The sequence below is a fragment of the Ctenopharyngodon idella genome, chromosome 17 (assembly GCF_019924925.1).
Source record: "Ctenopharyngodon idella isolate HZGC_01 chromosome 17, HZGC01, whole genome shotgun sequence".
Classification (NCBI taxonomy): domain Eukaryota; kingdom Metazoa; phylum Chordata; class Actinopteri; order Cypriniformes; family Xenocyprididae; genus Ctenopharyngodon; species Ctenopharyngodon idella.
The window spans coordinates 4,762,051-4,783,004 of NC_067236.1; the positions used below are offsets into that span (position 1 = coordinate 4,762,051).

At 37.3% G+C, this 20,954-nt stretch overlaps 1 protein-coding gene and 1 non-coding gene across 4 annotated transcripts in view; one reads left to right on the forward strand and one right to left on the reverse strand.

The window, feature by feature from the left end:
• Nucleotides 1-18,879, reverse strand: part of arhgef10 (Rho guanine nucleotide exchange factor (GEF) 10) — a 57,673-nt gene extending 38,794 nt beyond the window's left edge. For 2 of the 3 annotated variants that reach the window (XM_051868454.1, XM_051868453.1), the window contains exons 1-4: nt 18,713-18,879; nt 6,468-6,571; nt 2,013-2,387; nt 774-1,079 (exon numbers count right to left, since the gene is read on the reverse strand). In XM_051868454.1, coding sequence (XP_051724414.1) covers nt 774-1,079; nt 2,013-2,387; nt 6,468-6,504 — 718 coding nt within the window. In that variant the 5' untranslated portion in view covers nt 6,505-6,571; nt 18,713-18,879. The remainder of the gene's footprint in view (nt 1-773; nt 1,080-2,012; nt 2,388-6,467; nt 6,572-18,712) is intronic. The other variant, XM_051868455.1, reaches the window with a different exon arrangement.
• A 1,042-nt stretch (nt 18,880-19,921) lies between these two features.
• On the forward strand, nt 19,922-19,993 carry trnad-guc (transfer RNA aspartic acid (anticodon GUC)). The gene has a single exon. It is a non-coding gene; the product is annotated as a tRNA-Asp (tRNA).
• The last annotated feature ends 961 nt before the right edge of the window (nt 19,994-20,954 follow it).

Sequence of the window (20,954 nt, forward strand, 5' to 3'; positions counted from 1 at the left end):
CATTGTTTAAAAATATCGTCATATGGTATAACCAAAAGTGTCATTCGGTAAAACCGAAATTTTGGTTAAACCGAATGACTTTTTTGGTGACAAATTTTTGTCCATCTTGTGAAAAATGACAAAAGCAGTATTCATTGATTATAAAAAACAAACAATGTCATTGTTAACACTAAATAAATCTTCAAAATTAATTATATCTCCATTAGGTTTTTTTAACACTTTTAAAAACCTTATTCGTCAATGACCCATATATATTTTTAACATAAAATGTTCAGAATGTAAATATAAGCAAAGGGTAGCTACTTAAGATTGTTTAACATTTTCTCTGCATAATTTTCATACTTTCACTTCCTGAAATACACTACTTTTGATACACTAAAATATACGTTAACGAGTATACACTACTACTACTACTACTTTGCTTTAATGAAGGTGCCAGTTTTAAATTGGTTTCAAAAACCAGCTACTAATAATTATGTCTGCCAAGATTGGTTTTAGTGAAATATGTATGCATTCAAGAAAGCACATGTAGAAGTTTAGTTAACATTCAGGCCACTTTAGAGAAAACAGGAAACCTCATCACAGCCAAAGCCACAGCTAAATTTATCCCCAACTTCCTCATGGTAAAACTTCAGAAAAAGAAGAGACAGAGAGCATGAAACAAGAAGGAAAGTGAAAAGAGAGAGGTTATATGTATGGTGAACCCTACTCCAACCAGACCAGCAGAGTGAATAAATGAAAGGATAACAGATGGGAATAATCTCTCTTTTTACCATCTTCATCCATAGAGAAGTGTCGGATGATAACTGGGGTGGTGTAGGTTGGTGGGATCACCGGCACATTTGAGGGTGTTGCATAACCACAGGGCACTGGCACTGAATACCCATAGGACAACCCAGGGCTACTGGGTACATCCTGAATGTCTCTTTCACTCTCATTGGCTGGGGGAGAGGAGGGAGGGTCGCTCTGCTCTGACAGCAGCTGCTGCTGGATAGGGGTGATGTCAATCACAGAGTAGGGGCTGACTTTGGGCTTGGAGGTGGACGCAGAGGTGGGAACCAAACCGGCACCTCTGTTCTCTATTGATCAGAAAGTACAGTGATTTGTCAGGAAAGTCTGAGACAGTGCAGGGAAATTACATTTCCCTAGAAAACTACAGAGAAATCTCATGTGTTGTTTGTTTAGAGTTTATGTAGTTATTCTAGTAAATAATCTTCCATTTATATTATCTCATGTGGGAACGATTCCTGATACAAATAACTCAAGATTATACCAACATTAACAGTCAGAAAGAAAGAGAAAGACTGAAGGAAAGAAAGAGACAGATGTAACCTCGGAAACCATGCAAGAGTTTACAAAAGAGTAAATGGATGCAATGGGCTGTCACCAAAATGGCTGTAGATTTGATCTCCAGTCAGTAATACACAAAGCTATTGTCATAGAGGGCAATCGATAACTGTACACAATACTTTTTTTTTTTTCTTTTTTTTTTGATGGTGCCATTTTCCCAACAGTCAATAGTTCATTGCATAAAACTCACTGTAGTAGTCACAAACCAATGCATCGATTTTTTTATTTTTTTTCCCTTGACAGCAAGGACACCCACATTTCATGATCGCCTGTAAGGAACTCCCTTCATTATATATTAAAATAATGAATATATTTTCACGTATAGAAAACCCACTTATACTGTGTGAGAAAAACAGGGGTGAATTCAGGTTGATTGGGACATTTTTTTCTCCCTAGTCATCTCAATGGCAAAAAGTGTCCCAATCAAATTGAATTCACCATGTTTAACATTGTGAGGGAAAAAATTGTTTCCAAAATTAAGTAACTGTTATTGTACTAAAGCAAATTGTTAAAAAATACTATCTGGAAAATACGTTTTTTGAAGCATGTCTGTCAATAGAAAAAAATATATAATTTTTGTGATTTCTGTGCAGTCTTTAGAAAGCAGAATTAACGAATTTCATAGATAAAAATACTAATTTTAGTATCTACTGTACACTCACCATCCTGCTTGCTGTGAGCAGCAGCTCCTGTAGCGCCCTCTGGTGGTGGTGGAAGGTCTCTGTCCTGGCCTTCTGCTGCATTGTGACAAAGCTCTATGGGAGGAGGGGGTAGATCACCCTGTGGGAAGGGTGCATGAGCCAAAGGCCTGTTATTAGTGAGGCAGTTCTGAGGTGGAGGGGGCAGATCAGCCTCTGCAGTGAATAGGTTCTCTGGGTTTGGACTTGTTCCATTCATGGGTGCGTCCCCAGCTGCTGTTGAGCAGGGTGGAGGCACGGACATTCCCTCAGGTTCAGGGGGTGGCCGATCCGCCTCGGGGGCTTCATCACCACTGTCGTCAAACTCAAACCTCTCACCTTCATCTTCGTCATCTAACACTATGGATAGACAGAGATGGTTTGCGGATTTCATTGCATTGTATACCACTGAAGTAGCATTTTACTGTAAAATATTTGCACCTAGTCTAGTTTACATTTTCTACAATTTATTTTTTACAATTTTAATTTATATATATATATATATATATATATATATATACACACACACACACACACACACACCTTGTGCTCCCATGAAAATATGTACTCTTGCACATTTCTACTAGGAAAGCACCGCTAAAACAGACAAATGATAAGTTAGAAATGGCCCAAGAAAGTGTGTGAATAGAGTATTTTGCGGTTGAGGTTTGTTCCTACCCTCCTCTTTGCCCACCCAGTGTTCACACAGACAGACACAAAATGTATAAGAAACCTCTGATCAAACTGGCTCTCAAAGTCAGAGTTACACATGGCAAGTTGTAAAGGAACAGAGGGGGGAAAAAAAAAATCTAACACCAAAACAGGGCTACAGGAAGCACACTTATGCTGAAAGGAAATGGGGTCAAAACATCATACAGCTTATTTTCCACAGGCCTGTAGTGCTAAAGAGGAAACATGTCTACTGGGACCAGAGAACAAAAGACAGAGAAAAAGAAGTAAAATTTAAATTCATTCATCAAACAGGTCTTACTCATGAGGTTTGGTTTGTCCATTACAGGCTGCTATGACAAAAAAAGGCTATGCTAACACTTAAGGGATTAACATTAACATTAAAGGGATGGTTCACCCCAAAATTAAAATTCTGTCATAATTTACTGACCCTTGCGTCATTCCAAACCTGTATGATTTACTTTCTTCTGTGGAATGTCCTGTATGCTTGGACTCACAGAGAAACATTATTATTGTTTTTTTTTTAATCTTCATTTGTGTTCATCTGAAGAAAGAAAGTCATACACTTCTGGAATGGCATGAGGGTAATCAATTTCATTTTTGGGTGGAGTATCCCTTTAAATTGTGGTCTGTTCTTCACACATCTTGCTAGTGGTTGACTTGGTAGTTGTATGAACTACTTTTTTCATGGTACTTTTGCTCCCTTTTAAGCTTTTTTTTTTTTTTTTTTTTAAACTTAGTTAACTTTAGTTAACTGTTAACACTTTAATTATTAAAAATTTGTATTTTGTGTGAGATGAAAAAGTCACAATGGTTTGGAACAACATGGAGCTAAGTAAATTCCTGTGTGAACTGTCTCTTTAAGAAAACTGAGTTTGTCTCATTCCATCTGATCCTACATAAGCCAAAAAAAAAATAAAAATGAAAAATGATTGGCGGCTTTACAGTATAGATGAAAGATGTGCATGTTAGAAAGAAGGGAGGGCCAATGATTAAGAGAAGAGACTGGGAGGGAGCTCTTGACGGTGTGAAGCTTTTATGAAGCAAACACTTGGCAGTTCATGGATTCCCTTGACCCAGTGACTCACTCTTCAGAAATGTGAGTAATGTGAGAGTACTTTTCCTCCATTCAGCTCAGAGCCCCCTGTCCAATCGCAGCCTCCCTCATGGGGCTGAAGCACACACAGTGACCATTATAATACACTACAGTAATTAAGCCTTACAAACTTTTATAGACAGTTTATTTACAAAACAAGGCTGTATCCGGACACTAACATCTCTAAACCACTGAAATTCATTACATGGAGTCTTAAATAATGTTTGTTTTTCCTCTCACAGGGATAATGAGAGGAGTGGTAAAACTGAAAGACTCTGGACCACTGCCCAGGAAACCATGTTTCCGCTGACAGAAACAGTTATCTCTTAAATTCGATAAATCCACCATGGCGCACCGGTGCAAGTTTGCTCACTGGAATAGTAGAGATTCCAAACATAGTGAAAACATGCCATCCTCCCACTTCAGCCTGCAAAGTCCAAAAACAACCGACAGACCAATTTCCTCTGCTGACTTCCATAAGTAAAGCATTTCTCATACTAAGCCACTTAAAGCCAGGTGCACACGTCTCGCTTTATATGATATATGTTATATAAAAAGTTTAATTCTACACAAGATCTTAGCAAAAAAAAAAAAAAAAAAAAAAAAATTTTGTTAAAATGTACACTGGCTTTCACTCAGGATCTCACCGGAGTCATATCGTACAATCTGACAAGCACCAATTGTAAAGGATGAAAAAACTGTACAGTGTGAACCCATCTTAAAGTAGTTTGGTTTACCACTGTTACTTGTTGACAGATGAAATGTCATCTTTATTCAGTGTGAGCTAGTAGGAGCGTCGTCCCTGCATGCCTTACAGCTACACATGACAGTCGGCATGCAAACAAAAACATTCTCCACAAATCTCCATGCACCCATCAACATGACATTCAGTAATGTGAAAGAACAATTTACAACGAAACAAACAGGAAGACCTGACTCCATGTTATAACAGCATCAAAACTTGAACGTGTCCTAAAGTCAAACTATGGCCTTTGACCCCCAAGTATCACTCATTACAGTACGACGCTGAGCACCTGGTATGGGAGTACAGGTCAGAGCAGGTATGGAGAGCTCCACTGGGCCTGAGAGGAAAGGTCAAAGGGAAAGAGTTAAGGAAAGGGGGGAGGGGCTTCAGATAAGTTAGCTTTCTTTGAACTTAATGGGTTAGTTCACCCAAAAAAGCAAATTCTGTCATAAATTAAATCTGTTCATCATAAAAAGCGATCGTGTCTGTTCAGAAAATTTGGACTAAACCACTCAATTCAAATGGATTAGTTTTACGATCCCTTTATGAACTTTTTGAAGCGTCAAAGTTTCAGTTGCGTAGCTGTTAGCGGAGGGACAGAAATCTCTCAGATTTCATCAAAAATATCTTAATTTGTGTTCTGAAGATAAACGAAGGTCTTACGGGTTTGGAACAACATGAGGGTGAGTAATTAATTTTTGTGTGAACTAACCCTTTCACTGTGTAATGGGAAAAAAACACTAGTCTGAGAAAGAGCACTGAGGCATGAACAGAGAGGTTTGAAAGTGGCTTTATCAGCTCTCAGTGTTAATGAATGGAGAAAGAGAGAGATAAAACACGAGGGAGTTTCCGTATCTCAGAGAAGATGACTGACGGTGAATATTCAAGAAGTAAGAGCTTGAAAATAATGTGGAATGTGTGCAGTTTTAGTTTAAACTTTAACATTAGCTTATCGACTCAAATGGTTCTCATTCCTTACGATGCTGATTCTTCATTAGCTGTTTTGGCAAAGATCTCAAAGCTACAGGCAGAATTCAGAGTGTAGAACTGAATACCAATTTGCTAACTAATTAATCTTTTATGGAAATGTGGTTTTAAATTGTTATGCTGAATAGCAGCAGACCGATATATCACGCTTTTACTATATTTGGCATTCTTAATTTTTTGGCATTGTCTGATAAGTTTTTCTGTTTAGCCGATAAGAGTCAGACTTTTATTTTGACAGCGCTGAGAATGCCAGGGACGAATTGCAGATGCACAGGACCTCCATTCTCTTTCTATAAATTATTTGACAAAACTTAAAAAAAAACTAAAGTAAACAGTATATGAAAAGTATAGAATTTGCCACTCTATTATTAGTAATAAAAATGCTATAATACTTTCTCATATACTGTCGGCATTTAGCAAACACGCATTTTTATCCTTTAAACAAGTCTTTAAAGCTCTAACGACAGCAGCATTTTCATTATTTGGTGAACTATCCCTTTAATTATAGCACTACTTTAATGAGTCAAACTAATCTTTCATTCTCTCTGCATCAAGACAGAGTCTCTGTTTTCTGGCTGCTTTTTTCACCTCCCCTGCATTCGTTCTGGCGTTCCTCCACTCTTCAGCCCACACGCTTCTTAGTGGCCGGGCCATGGAATGTGTTTACCCTGTTCATTCTCTTCTCCTCTCTATCCTTCAGGCTCCTATAAGCATGATACTTCTGTGCATTCGACACATTGAGAGTGAATTTGACCATGACACACATCAGTAAATCCCCTGTTGCTTTTAAATGCTGTGACGAAAATTAACATTTTCATTTTGTGCCAGAAACTTTAAACCAACACCTGCATTACACACTCTCTGCTTGTCAAAGTAAATACAGTCTGTGTGCTGAGAGCTGTGAGAGGACGGATCTGCTTACGGTCAGGTGGAGGAGGGGGGAAATCCTCCACGTCCATGCTGAACAAGCTCTTCTGAGACACACACTGATGATCAGGGAGAGATCCTTCACCAACTCTAACAAACCTACAGGAGCAGAGGGACAGCGGTTAGCCACAGAGACAGAGTTCACCCACGCAAACACACACAAGAATGACCTCATAGCTTAAAGCAATTGCTCATTCAAAATTACAATTATGCTATTATTTAACCACCCTCATGTTGTTTCAAACCCATATGATGTTATATTTTCCAGGAACACAAAAATAAAATATTTAAAATAATCGATACGCAGCTCTTTGAATACAATGGCAGTTCATAGTGATGATCAGGGGCCATCAAGCTCCAAAAGGACCAAAAAAACACCATAAAAGTGGTCCATATGATTTCTGCGAATATTTAAAAATTTATATAAACATTATTTTAGTGTTGTCATGATACTGGAATTTCCAACTTCGATATGATACCATGAAAAATATCGATATTTGATACCATTTTTCGATACCACAGGTAAAACTGCCATATACAGTATACCGCCATACAGATAATTTTTTATTATCTCATAATTTTTTGATAATTTGGGTGATTTTGTTGTAATAGCTTACACACAGAACAGGGAAGCTTTATTCAAATCGTTGAACTACATTTACAAAAAAAGACAAGTAAACAGACAGTAATAAAATAAGAACAAATAAACAAATTGCAAACGATAGCACAAATAATACAATAGAATAAAGAGACAAATGAAATAAACACGGCTTTAAATTTTGCAGTTGTAGTATTCAAGTAAGAAATACTACAGAAATGAAAGTAATCAAATGTAAAATAACATTGGATAGTTTTCATTGTAAAAAATGAATGCAGATTAATGCTTACAATTAAAGTTACAAGAGTTACTCGGTCAAGAGCAGTGAGTGATTTTCTCTGTCTTTGATTAACATGACAGATTTACAGGTTTATTAGGCTGCTGTCACTTCAAGAGCTTATGCACGGATCCAATATACTGTTACACAACATGCATTCTCTCTCAACTATTTACATTCCAAAACTGACCGTGTTCACCTGAATACTCGCCAAGACTGGCCTTTTGACATAATTTATGTATTTGACCATTTAAGTGCAATAAGCTACGAAAAAGAAGTTAATTTGGTACTCGCGAGCTGTTTGAGAGGCAGATTTATGGGAGAGCCACTTATTATAGATCAGTGGTGCACACACTTTTGATGTGAGCACGAAACCTGCTAGAATGACTCAGTTATACGCAATACAAGCACTATTCAACCAGAGCGAATGCGATGAGTGAGTAATAGGATTTTACAAATTTGGATTTTTTTTGAAAGAAATGAGTCCAAGACAAATATCACTGACCTCGAAACACAGCTGGGTTTACACTGTACGATTTTGGCCACGATTTGTCTATCTGAGACAAATGTTGAGAACTAGAGCTGCACAATTAATCGTAAAAAGATCGCGATCTCGATTTAAGCACCCACGCGATCCTACTTTATTAATGACAACGATTCTCCCGCGTCTATTAAACCTTTGACAAAATCATACCGGAAAGTTCAAATCTGTGTTCGTGCTGCCAGAGCCAGAGAGAGCTGTTTTGAATCACACATTAGTTATTTCTGTGTTACAAATATTCACATTATCACAGAAGTACTGAGATATAAGCTTTAAGTTAGTTTTTAAACACCGATGTCTACGATAGCTATCAAAATAGAGCAAACTACCTTTTGAAACGAACTTGGCACATCAAATAACGGTTGTATCAATTACATCAAATTCCACTAGGTGGCGAAAACTGACTGTTAAAAAAAATGTATTTGTCACTGAATCGTTCATTCAAAAGATTCGTTCAAAAACACCGATTCATCCAGCAATGAAACAAGTATTTATTAATGAGTCATTGAATTCATTCAAAACCATTTTTTAAATAATTAATTCAAACATTTTCCAGCAATTAGAGTCAGAAATTTATATTTTGTCAGAACCTCTAGTAAATTACATGTTATTTTGTTTGGTTGTATATTCAGAATCGTGGGAGATTCGTGATCTCTGTTTGAAACCAAAAAATCGTGATTCTCATTTTATCCAGAATCGTGCAGCTCTATTGAGAACCCTAAAAGATTCCTCTGATCCTAGGCCAAAATCGTAAGTCTTTGATTGCTAGTTTGACATGTTCGCCGACAGACGATTAATGACTGTTGCGATCAAATTTGACCTCTGATGAAATTCTGGCAGTGTCCGAAGATTTGACGCATAGTCCTGTCAAATCAAACCAATAGGAGCACAGAACCTGATGACGTAATTAGTGAGACAACAACAAACCACCACTTGCTCCACACAAATCGTCTTCGTTTTTCTTTTCAAGACAAGCCATGATCAAAATTAACGCTAGAGATTGTTTTTGTTTGCTAGCCACATTTTTAATCCCATGTGTAATGCAGCTCACATTTTCCGGACATGTCAAGGATTGATGATGTAAAACTCTGGATGAGTCTTTTAGCGTGCATCCATTTTTAATGCATCTTGACAGCCGTACAGTCTGCCATGAATGACAACTGAGATCCTACAGTGGTACATGGCCTACAGCAGGGATCATGTTCGTACAGTTGTAAAGAACTATTATAAATCGAACAGTGTGCACCCGGCTATTGTTAACAAAAACTCAGCTTTCAGTTTTTTAGCATACCTAAAATAATTTTAATACGTGAAATTTTATCTGAACTGTGATAAAAACTCATCTAAATCTTCTCACAGTTCACCAAACCATCACATCTGCTCTGACTTACCTCAGGCCTATTCAACCCCTGACGACTCTCATAATCTCACAGCCACTGAGAAACTGGCCACTGTTTGTTGATTTGTACTGATATGACTTCTGTTATCATTGCAGAAAACTACGCCACCAGAAAATACTTTGCTAAAAATTCCTCCCCACCCTGTCAACAAGCTACACTATGTCAAAGTCAGATATGTAATCAAGTGTCATGTGACATTGGAGTGGCAGTTCATCACTGCTGGCCCACTTATTACATCCAAACTGGAAACGCACGCACATGTACAGACATGAGCAACTCTGGACTATCTGTGACAGGGAGGGATAGAAAAACCCTTTATCTTTTTCTGGATCTCTCTCTCTCTTTCACACACACACACACACACACACACACACACACACACACACACACACACACACACACACACACAAATGCAACAGTGCTTTCCTCTCAGCTGTGTTTCCAGACGAGGGTCAGTGGAACAGTGAGTCATTCTGTGGAATAGAGGAGTTTCTCATGAGGCTCATGTGTGCGCGACCCTGAGGGTCAGCAAGAGACGAGGCGGACTGACTGACGCACGACTGTATTATCACACAATAAGATCCTGGCACAGACACGCAAGCTGTTTTCTCATTATCACAGTACTCAGTACATTCTACACACAATGACTCACAAGTCACTAACAAACATGACGAAAAGAAAATCTGTTTTGCTGACAGTCGTTGTAATCATATAAGTGACAGACAAAATTGTTTAGCAGCATTGGTTCCAGGAGTATTCCCCCACCCCCAAAACAAAAATATATGTACACAAACATGTATATGTATATATGAAATATATACTAATGCATTGAATTGATGCATTGAATTGAATTTTGATTAACTGATGACAAGTGACAGTAAAGACTTTTCCTAACTTTCTGTTCATTTAAGAATCCTGAAAAAAGTTTCACACAAAAAAATAATTATTAACAAGCACAAGGAGTTCAACATTGATATTAAGAAGAAATGTTTCTTGAGCAAATCGACTTCTGAAAGACCATGTGACACTGAAGACTGGAGTAATGATGCTGAAAATTTAGCTTTGCCATTTGTATTACTGTATGCCGCCTTGATGAGCATTAAAAAAAAAAAAAAACACAACAACTTTAAAGGGTTAGTTCACCCAAAAATGAAAATGATGTCATTAATTACTCACCCTCATGTCGTTCTACACCTGTAACACCTTCATTCATCTTTGGAACACAAATTAAGATAATTTTGTTGAAATCCGATGGCTCAGTGAGGCCTGCATTCACAGCAATGACATTTCCTCTCTCAAGATCCATAAAGGTACTAAAAACATATTTAAAACAGTTCATGCGAGTACAATGGTTCAATATTAATATTATAAAGCGACGAGAATACTTTTGTGTGCCAAAAAAACAAAATAACGACTTTACAACAATATAGTGATGGGCCGATTTCAAAACACTTCTCGTCGCTTAATAATATTAAGATAGAACTACTGAACTCGCATGAACTGTTTTAAATATGTTTTTAGTACCTTTATGGATCTTGAGAGAGGAAATGTCATTGCTTTGAATGAAGGCCTCTCTGAGCCATCGGATTTAATCAAAAATATCTTAATTTGTGTTCTGAAGATGAATGAAGGTCTTACGGGTGTGGAACGACATGAGGGTGAGTAATAAATTACATTATTTTCATTTTTGGGTGAACTAACCCTTTAAGAGACTTCTCAAAAAACATTAAAAAAATTCTTACCTACCAACTTTTGAACAGTAATGTACACACACACACACACACACACACACACACACACACACACACACGTGCACCTATCATGAGGACATTCCATAGGCGTAATGGTTTTTATACTGTACAAACTGTATATTCTATCCCCCTACACTACCCCTACCCCTAAACCTACCCATCACAGAAAACTGTCTGCATTTTTACATTTTTAATAAAACATTGTTTAGTATGTTTTTTAAGCCAGGACTCAAGAAATCTCCTCATAAACCATGCTTACATTGCAATACCAGTGTAATACCCATGTCATTATACAAATTTGTGTCCTCATAAATCATATACTGTAAATAAGCACACACACACACACACACACACACACACACACACACACACACACACACACACTTGTGGCTTTAATACAGCAGAATATACCATGTATTAAACTCAGAGCTCATTGTAACTTAGGTTTATGAAAATAATTTTCTCCATGCAGAGGATGAATGACATTTTTTACTTCTAAAACTTGATTGTTGTGCACTATAACAGCAGATCCTCATGACAGTCTGTCAATGAGCTAAAAAAAATAAAAAAAAATAAAAAAAAGAGAGAGAGAAAAGAAAAAAAAAGACAGGATGCTGACTGCTTGTTTAGTCTACACACTCTTTGAAGCTTATCTTTCTTTCTCTCACCCCACAGACTCCATTCGTCATAACAACAAAGAAAAGAGATATGAGAGATGTCTACCTAACTTTGGGTAGGAAAATCAGACAAAAAAAAATAAGTCAAGGTGCAAACAATTTCAAGTCAACCATCTATGAGTTTGATAAAGAACTCAAAACAAATTTGTCCCCTGAAGTCAAATACTTAGATCTGACAAAACTTAGACATCTGGGAATGTCCTCTTGGAAAAATTATTTATACATAAATACGGAAAAACAATTAAAAAATTGTTTAATTTTTTTTTTTTTAAATAGTGACTATTTATAATTAATTACCTTCTTATAAAAACTATAGAAATTGATAGTTTGATTTAAAAAAAAAAAAAAATGTGTGACTATGAAACAATTCCTGATCAACTGTACTTTGAGAGAGGACAGCAAACACACACACGTTGGATTTTCATGTTTTATGGGGACTTTCCATAAACAATTTTTATACTGTACAAACTGTATATTCTATCCCCTAACCCTAAACACAACCCTCACAGAAAACGTTCTGCATTTTTGCATGAAACAAATAATAATAATATTTATAAGCCGCTTTCCTCATGTGGAGCAAACATTTTCCCAAGGTCAAACATTTCAGGTATTACTCCCCACACTGTAGGGTTTACCCAGACCACGCACACACACAAACCAACCAACAGGAAACAGAGCTATGACAGAATGTGTGAAACTTGAAATAACAACACACCTGTGCAGAACAACACAAAAATCAGAGCCGTGTGTGCAGAAACACTAATTTATGGATCAACATTAACACGGCACATTTGCCTTCAGAGCATTATGACACCATGACAATATATCACTCAAATGACAGGTAGTTAACAAGAGGGAGCTTTAAATGACAAGTTTCAGAGGTCTGCGGCTTAGGAAAAGGCCGCAATGGAAGATAAATTCATTCCTACATGACAGTCTCAAGCTTTCTTTCTCTGTTCTGATGAAACAACAGACTGTAAATTTTGCAGAGCACATCACTACACAAACTCAATTGTGAAACAATTGACACTGAAACTAGGCATCTAAGGGATATTTAAAAAAAGATTATATTAATGTCTTCATTTTTACTGTAAATATGACCCTGAAAATCGAATAGGTTATTTTTATGAAATGCATAAGATGATAAATTGTGTTTACAGTCCTTGTGCAATGTGCATGAAACATCCAGAGAGTTAGGAACAGATGTGTTAGTACATGTGCGCGTGTCAGCATTGACCATGATGAGCTGATCAATGTTTAGTTTCAGCTTGACTTCTGGGTGTGCAATTGTGCAGGGCGAGGAAAAAACCCTGCTGTTAAAATGTAGCTGCAGGGCTTCTACCAGCCTGCCGCTTCCTGTATCACTCCAGACACGTTTGAGAGAATGAAGTCAGTTTATCAGTGTAACATACACCGATATGCCTCATTGCGCACCTTCATTTTTAATACAAATCTATGGAACGTGTGAGACCAGTTCATCACAATTCATTTGATCATGCTAAACAAATTTAATTCATACAAAGTTAACATTAATTCTTAATGTCTAAAGAGGACAGTAAATAAACGAAGAGCTATCATTCAACAGCAGTAAGCACACATGTGATACGGAGCGAAATAAGTCACTGTTCACTGATAATCTTCTCTTACACCGTGTCTACACCAGACATGAGTGGCACGACATGATAATAGAATCCATTATAATCAGTTATGCTGTCTATACTGGATGCGGCATGACGCGATGCCCCATTCAATTTCTTATATGCTCCAAATGTTTGCGTCACTTCCGACAGGAAGGACAAATAAAATTTACAATGGTCACGTCCAGGATGGACAGCCTCCAGCTGTTGTGGAACTGGGAACCGCTGTAATGGGAATGAGAGAACCGAATTCGTGAAATAATGATTCAAAGCAGTTTTGTGAACTGAGATCAGACCTAAAAGAACAACTTTTACATAATGTTCTTTTGTTTTTAGTCATTCCACAACATAAGTTGAGTGAATTATGATGGAATTAATACATGGTTTTTGGGGTGAACTTTAACATAAGCAAACAACTGACACTTAAAATGTCGATGTAGTGAAAGTAGCAACTGCTCTTTTCATCTGTACTGTGATGTACCCAAATTAAACCCAAATTATCAAAAAAAGAAAAAAGAAAAAAAATCTAGGGCAGGACTTGGTTTAATCCGTCAATTGTTGATTGGACAGGCAGATCAGAATCAGACCAGAGAGAAGTCTGTCATTTCACCAAAAGATCCAGTTTTGACATTTTGATTAAAAATAATTATGGCTTGTTGGAGCCATAGCCTTGTGGACAGTGCTCGGACATATAGTGCAGTAGCATTTCGGCTGACCAGAGTTTGAGTTCCAGCTCGAGATCTTTTCCCGATCGTGTTCCACTCTCGCTTCCCATTGCTTCCTGTCTCCTCTACACTGTTCTATCCAATAAAGGCAAAAGGCCCAACAAAATATATTACATATATACACCAAACAGGCACAACAGTATGACCACCTTCCTAATATTGTGTTGGTCTCCCTTTTGCTGCCAAAACAGCCCTGACCCTTTGAGGCATGGTCTCCACTAGACCCCTGAAGGTGTGCTGTGGTATCTGGCACCAAGATTTTAGCAGCAGATCCTTGAAGTCCTGTAAGTTGTAAGGTGGGGCCTTCATGGATTGGACTTGTTTGTTCAGCACATCCCACAGATGCTCGATTGGATTGAGATCTGGGGAATGTGAAGGCCAAGTCAACACCTCAAACTCGTTGTTGTGCTCCTCAAACCATTCCTGAACCATTTTTGCGTTGTGGCAGGGTGCATTATCCTGCTGAAAGAGGCCACAGAAACCAGGGAATACCGTTTCCATGAAAGGGTGTACATGGTCTGCAACAATGCTTAGGTAGGTGGTATGTGTCAAAGTAACATCCACATGGATGGCAGGACCCAAGGTTTCCCAGCAGATCATTGCCCAAAGCATCACACTGCCTCTGCCGGCTTGCCTTTTTCCCATAGTGCATCCTGGTGCCATGTGTTCTCCAGGTAAGCGACGCACCCAGCCATCCACGTGATGTAAAAGAAAACGTGATTCATCAGATTAGGCCACGTTCTTCCTTTGCTCTGTGGTCCAGTTCTGATGCTCACATGCCCACTTGTGGCGCTTTTGGTGGTGGACAGGGGTCAGAATGGGCACCCTGACTGGTCTGCGGCTATACAGCTCCATACGCAACAAACTGCGATGCACTGTGTATTCTGACACCTTTCTATCACCAGCATTAACTTCTTGAGAAATTTGAGCTACAGTTGCTCGTCTGTTGGATCGGACCACATGGGCCAGCATTCGCTCCCCACATGCATCAATGAGCCTTGGCCGCCCATGACCCTGTCGCTGGTTCACCACTGTTCTTTTCTTGGACCACTTTTGATAGATACTGACCACTGCAGACCGGGAACACACCACAAGAGCTGCAGTTTTTTCTCTGACCCGTCTAGCCATCACAATTTGGCCCTTGTCAAACTCACTCAAATCCTTAAGCTTATAAAATGCATGGATGAATTGTTCACAATAAGATCAAAAACATGCATTTAGAAAATAGACTGAATTTCCATTTCATGTCAACTTTAAGGAATGACTGCTAACAGTACATGTAAAAATCTCACATAACACATTATCACAATAAATGCCTTAAAGTCTCACCACTGAGTCTGCAAAGATGTCTAGGCTGCCGTTCAGGGTCAAAAGTTTAATTCACAGTTAGAATTTCCTAACAGAAGTACACTTAACAAACCACTAAATAATGACCTGGAAGAGCAAACCATTCATCTATTTTCTCCTATAAACCAGCTTGAAATGTGTTAAATATGGACCTGTAAAGCAAACTCTGTGACCTCAAGAAAACACACCCAATGAGAACACACACGGAGGCAGGTCAAAGACAGTCTAAATTCTGCTGGGTTAGACATTAAAGACAGAGGATGAGGAGGCGAGAAATTAAGTTTGATGATGTACGCACTCGAACATAACAGCCATGATATCCTGTTATCAGTGTCCCCATGGTAACAAAAGAACTGCAAATCAGACATGAAGGCTAAATGTTTAGATTCTAAGTTCACATACATCTTAAAGAGACAGCTCACCCCAAAAAATAATATTCTGTCATTATTTACTCATCAAACTGTATGATTTCTACATAACACAAAAGAAGATATTTTTAAAAAATTCTGTTTTTTTTTTTTTTTTGGTCGATCAATAGAATGAAAGTCAGTGGAGTTCAGTGTTGTTCTTCAGTGGTAAACTGTTTTTTTTTTTGCACAAACAAAGCACTCATGACACTTCATAAAACTGAGTTTAAGCCACTGGAGTCACATGGAGTACTTTAATGATGTCTTTCCTACTTTACTGGACCTTGAAGTGGTAGTTTCGTTGGATCTCTATGGAGGGACAGGAACCTCTCAGACTTCATGAAAAAGATCTTAATTTGTGTTCTGAAGATGAACGAAGGTCATACAGGTTTGGAACGACACGAGGGTGAGTAATAAATGACAGAATTTTCATTTTTGGGTGAACTAACCCTTTAATATATTCCAAAAGTCATACAGGTTTGGCACAACATAAGAGTAAGTAAATGATGACAGAATTTTCATCTTTTAGAACTAGTTCTTTCAGAGAGTTTCAGAGAAGGCTGCATCACTCCTGAATGTTACAGCATGTTTGGCACCTCTGTGGATTCTCAGCGGATTTCAGTAATCCTTCACACAAGCTCATACATGGACACGGAGCTCTAACAATTAACAAACATGGATCCCACGTCTATTGCATGATCACAACGTTAGATCACCCAACAAAACACCATCTGCCCTGACTCTGGTAGAACAAGACAACCCAATGAATATGAAGCAAACAAAGAGTTTTTTTCTCTCACTTTTGTCTCTTTCTCCCACTGTGTCAAAATCCCCCCGTCATAAATTCCTTTTTCCCTGCAGATTCCTGAAGGAAATCCGTGCCAATCCGCACTGAATCACAGAGATATGATGTCATTCGTTCCTAAAGAGCTCACTTATATATCAGCCTCTGAATATGTGTGGCACTACTAGAGAACAACTCAAAGAAATGTTGATTGGCTGCAAAGAAATGTTAGTTTTTGATGTGGATTGAACCAGTGTGCTTTAGGCAATGTTCAGTAAACTTGAAAAGCTTGTAATCCGCAGCCTTTATTTACGGAGCAGATCACTGTGGGCGGAGAAGCCCCCTGCTCCAGTGGTGTGGCTATTTGCTAAGCAAATTGCCTGCAATCTGAGCAAATCCTGTCCTCTTCTGCGCTCTGATGCAAAGTGAGTCGGACAAGCATGGAGCCAAACAATGCAGTCGCACATGAGAGAGCTCTTCCCCCGTATCACACACACTCATCTAGGAAAAGGCCAGAGGGCCTCAGATTCCTGAAATCACTGCAGCTCCCAGGGAAGGAAATGATGCAGTAAAACTGAGGGGAGGTGGAAAAGTTTCACTAATTAAAAGAGCATTCCTTAAATGTTTCCAAACATTTGATCCATGTTTAACTGGGAGGTATAAAGCTCTGAACTGAATGACACACTGTGTGCATGAGAGCTCAGATCTTTAGAAAGGCAGTTTGCTTGGGAACTGTTCGGCAAGCTTCTCTTCAACAGTCACGCACAAGAGTGTAACCTTCAGCTTTAGTACTGAATGCCTATATTGTGAAGGACGAAAACAAATCATATCAAGAACGTGGAGTCAACCTGAATTTATGTTTTCATACTGAAGGACAGTATAAGCATCTGTGTTATTAAAAATGATTTCCTTTTTTTTTTGGTAACACAGTGAATTGATTGTATTCTAGCAGGGTTTTTTGAGAAAATCATGATTTTTCAATTACTTTTCTAGTTGTTTGTTATTACTGAATAAGATTTTTTTTTTATTATTAATTTAAAGGTGCACTCAGTAAGTTTTTGTATACATTTGGCTGGTTTTTATTCATCGCATTAGTGCATTTAGTGTGCGTTTACTAACTGCTGATGGTTTTCATCAAAGCCGTGGGCTATATATTTTTAATTTTGTTTCATTTAATCTGCACACATGCTTAAAATAGATATCCTTGGTTTGTAACAGATTTATGAATGGTTTGTTTCATCGCTCCAGCACATAATTCTTGTTTGACATTTGTACTCATTCTGTTCAAATGACTTAAAGTATTATATAAAGTAAATATCTGAGTGTTATGGTACTTCTGACATTCAGTCAATTACATGACATGTGCTGGTTATGTGATGTCGGGCCCAAGAGGGGGACCCCCTCCATTCAAAATAAAGCAACTTTTTCTAGAAGACTGATATGATTGGAGTGTTCATCTTACATGAGTGAATCATATGAGTCATATTTTTCAAAAGTTTGGTTAATTTCTTCAAATGAAAAACGTTTTAATAAGTAAAATTAGTGCACCTAAATCACCTCAAAGAGCCATTTCTAGGTCAAAACTGGAACGATTTATAATCATTAAAAAAATTCCAAGACTAAGTTTTCAGACTTTTCCAAGCTTTTAAAAAAAAACACAATTTTAAAATTCCCTGATATTTCCAAGTTGTCTTTGAACTTGCAACACTGTTAAATTACACGAGCCCCATGTATCAGGTGGTTATTATGAAAGCTCGGTGTTTACTAATACTGAATTGTATAGATTTTTAATAAAATCTAACATGTCTGCGCGCAGTTGTCACTTGCCACGTAAATCGGAATTTCACAGGAAAAGCGCAGCCGCCCCATCAGCCGAAGATGTTAAAAACTTTTTAAGTTATTGTTATTAAAAATATCTCATCAGTGCAACAGCGCTCAGGCAATAAACTTCAATACAGGGTGCAATCTGCACAAGGAAAATCAATATCACGCTGAATATATGCGCGTTACAAATTACAAACCTATTTCACACATAAGAGACTTTCAGTGGATTCTCAAGTGTTTGAAAGTTTCATACGCATGCTTTATCTACTCACCATCTTTTGGATCTTTGAAATAAATTAAGTTTAAATCCCGTCTACGGTGCCACAACACCGATTAGGACCAGAACAGACTCAACTGCATAAATATTCTCTGTATCATTTTTTAAGGACTGTAGGCAACTTTTCCTCTGCTTTTCCCAAACGCGAGCCAACCACTCCATAGCTCCGCCCTCCGCTCCGTCCTCATTGGTGGAGCCATTTGTGTGCCGGTCTTTTATTAGCTTCAAGACACGTCAATCAAATTTCCTGCGTTTCTCCTTGTGGATGGACACACGCGTTCCAATGTGTCACGTGATGTGTGTGAACAGCTCCGCTGCACCTTCTGCTTCACTCAAATGCAGTCACACATTATTTAGTGTAATTATAAAATAAATTAATACATTTGCTGGAAAAATCTTACTGTGCTTGTTATAATAAATGGGTGAAATAAACACAGATCAACGCATTTCACAAAATTACTTGTTTCCTAGCACCTAATGAAAAAAAAAAATGAAAACGAAATCATGATTATTTTGAAGTAGGTTGTGATTAGCTATATTTTTAAAAAATATATACACTAAAATATACGCTATATAAAAAACGACACTAAATACAAAAACACACTCAATGGTTTAATTTAGTACTATAATATTAATAATATAATAATATTCTGTTATTTCTAGCTAGCTACGAAGTCACATGATTTTGTTTATTATTTGTTGGCTAAAATATATTTCGTGCTAGTAGATCCCTTTCACAAATGTCTAAAGTTAAATACAGTCTGGCAAATGAATGCGTTGCAGTGTTTGTGGTTTGTGGTGATGTACTGCAGCCTAGTGGTCACACACAAACTCGCTGTATGCTTTCAAACTTTAATGTGTAGCGCCGAATAGGGATCAGTGTTTACTTTTCACACCCTTATTAATCCGTTAAAGTGGGCATTAAATTGCTGATACTAATTCGGTATTGTTTCTCAGAGATATTTATTGACACTAACCTTGTTCAGCTGCACTTTTTTTTTCATTTCAATTTGTTTGAGGGATTAAAGTTAATTTCTGCATTAAATTAAAAAAACATATAATACTATAAATAATTAATTAATTAATAAAAACTAATAAAACATATAATAGTTTCTGTATTAAATGACGATATCTTCAAATGGAATCACAAAATAATCATTACATGAAAAAAAGAATTGGAGTGACGTCACACCATTTTACGCACTCCTCGTTAGTATAGTGGTAAGTATCCCCGCCTGTCACGCGGGAGACCGGGGTTCGATTCCCCGACGGGGAGGCACAGTATTTTTTTTTTTTTTATTAAAAAACATTTTAAAAAAAGAAAAGAAAAACACCTTTGCTCTGTTTTAGCAGAAGTATTCGGCTCATTCAAATCTCAGTGAGTGAATTAAGGGTGATTGGGACATGAGGTTAAAAGGGACAGTATAACAAATAATACAGAGTTTATTTTCTCACCTAATGAGTGAAAATAAAAACTTTTGCTGAGTCCTAGCTGTGAGACCACATAATCAAAATTGAATGCCCTCATTGTTGTGACATCATGCAGGTGGGCGGGGCAGGCATCAAACAGGAAGTTGACCCTGAAATGCATGAAGTAATGAAAATGACAAGATTTTGCTAGTTTTCATAAGGTCATAAAATTGTCTTAACTACTATCTTACACAAAACTTTGATTGAAACATGAATATGATGCACTACTGCAACAAAATCAGTAAAAATTTGTTAATTTCATGTTTCTATTTTCCAGAATTAGGTTGTTTTTATCAGTGGTGTATAAAGTACTTGAAATCCATACTTGATTAAAAGTATAGATATCTTACCAGAAAATGACTTTGGTAGAAGTTAAATTCACTGTTTAGAATATTACTTGAGTAAAAATTTTAAAGTATGTGATATTTTTTGTACTTAAGTATGAAAAGTATTTTTTTGATATTAAACATACTTAAGTATTGAAAGTAAAAGTACAAGTAAATGTAAAATATAAAAACTTTCTTACATTTTGTTTTCTTTGAATTAAAAAAAAAATGGCGAAATGTTTATTGGGTCATTCCTGTTATGCAGTGACTTTTACTGTCTCAATGATTTATTTACTCATATTATTTCTAAAATGAGTCACATATTTTTAAGAAATGGCTTAAATTGTATATTTAGGTCTTCTTTATCACTTAAACAGAGATAATAGATTTTTTTAAAACTATTTTGTGTTTTACACACCTTTTTATTGATGTATGTGTTCA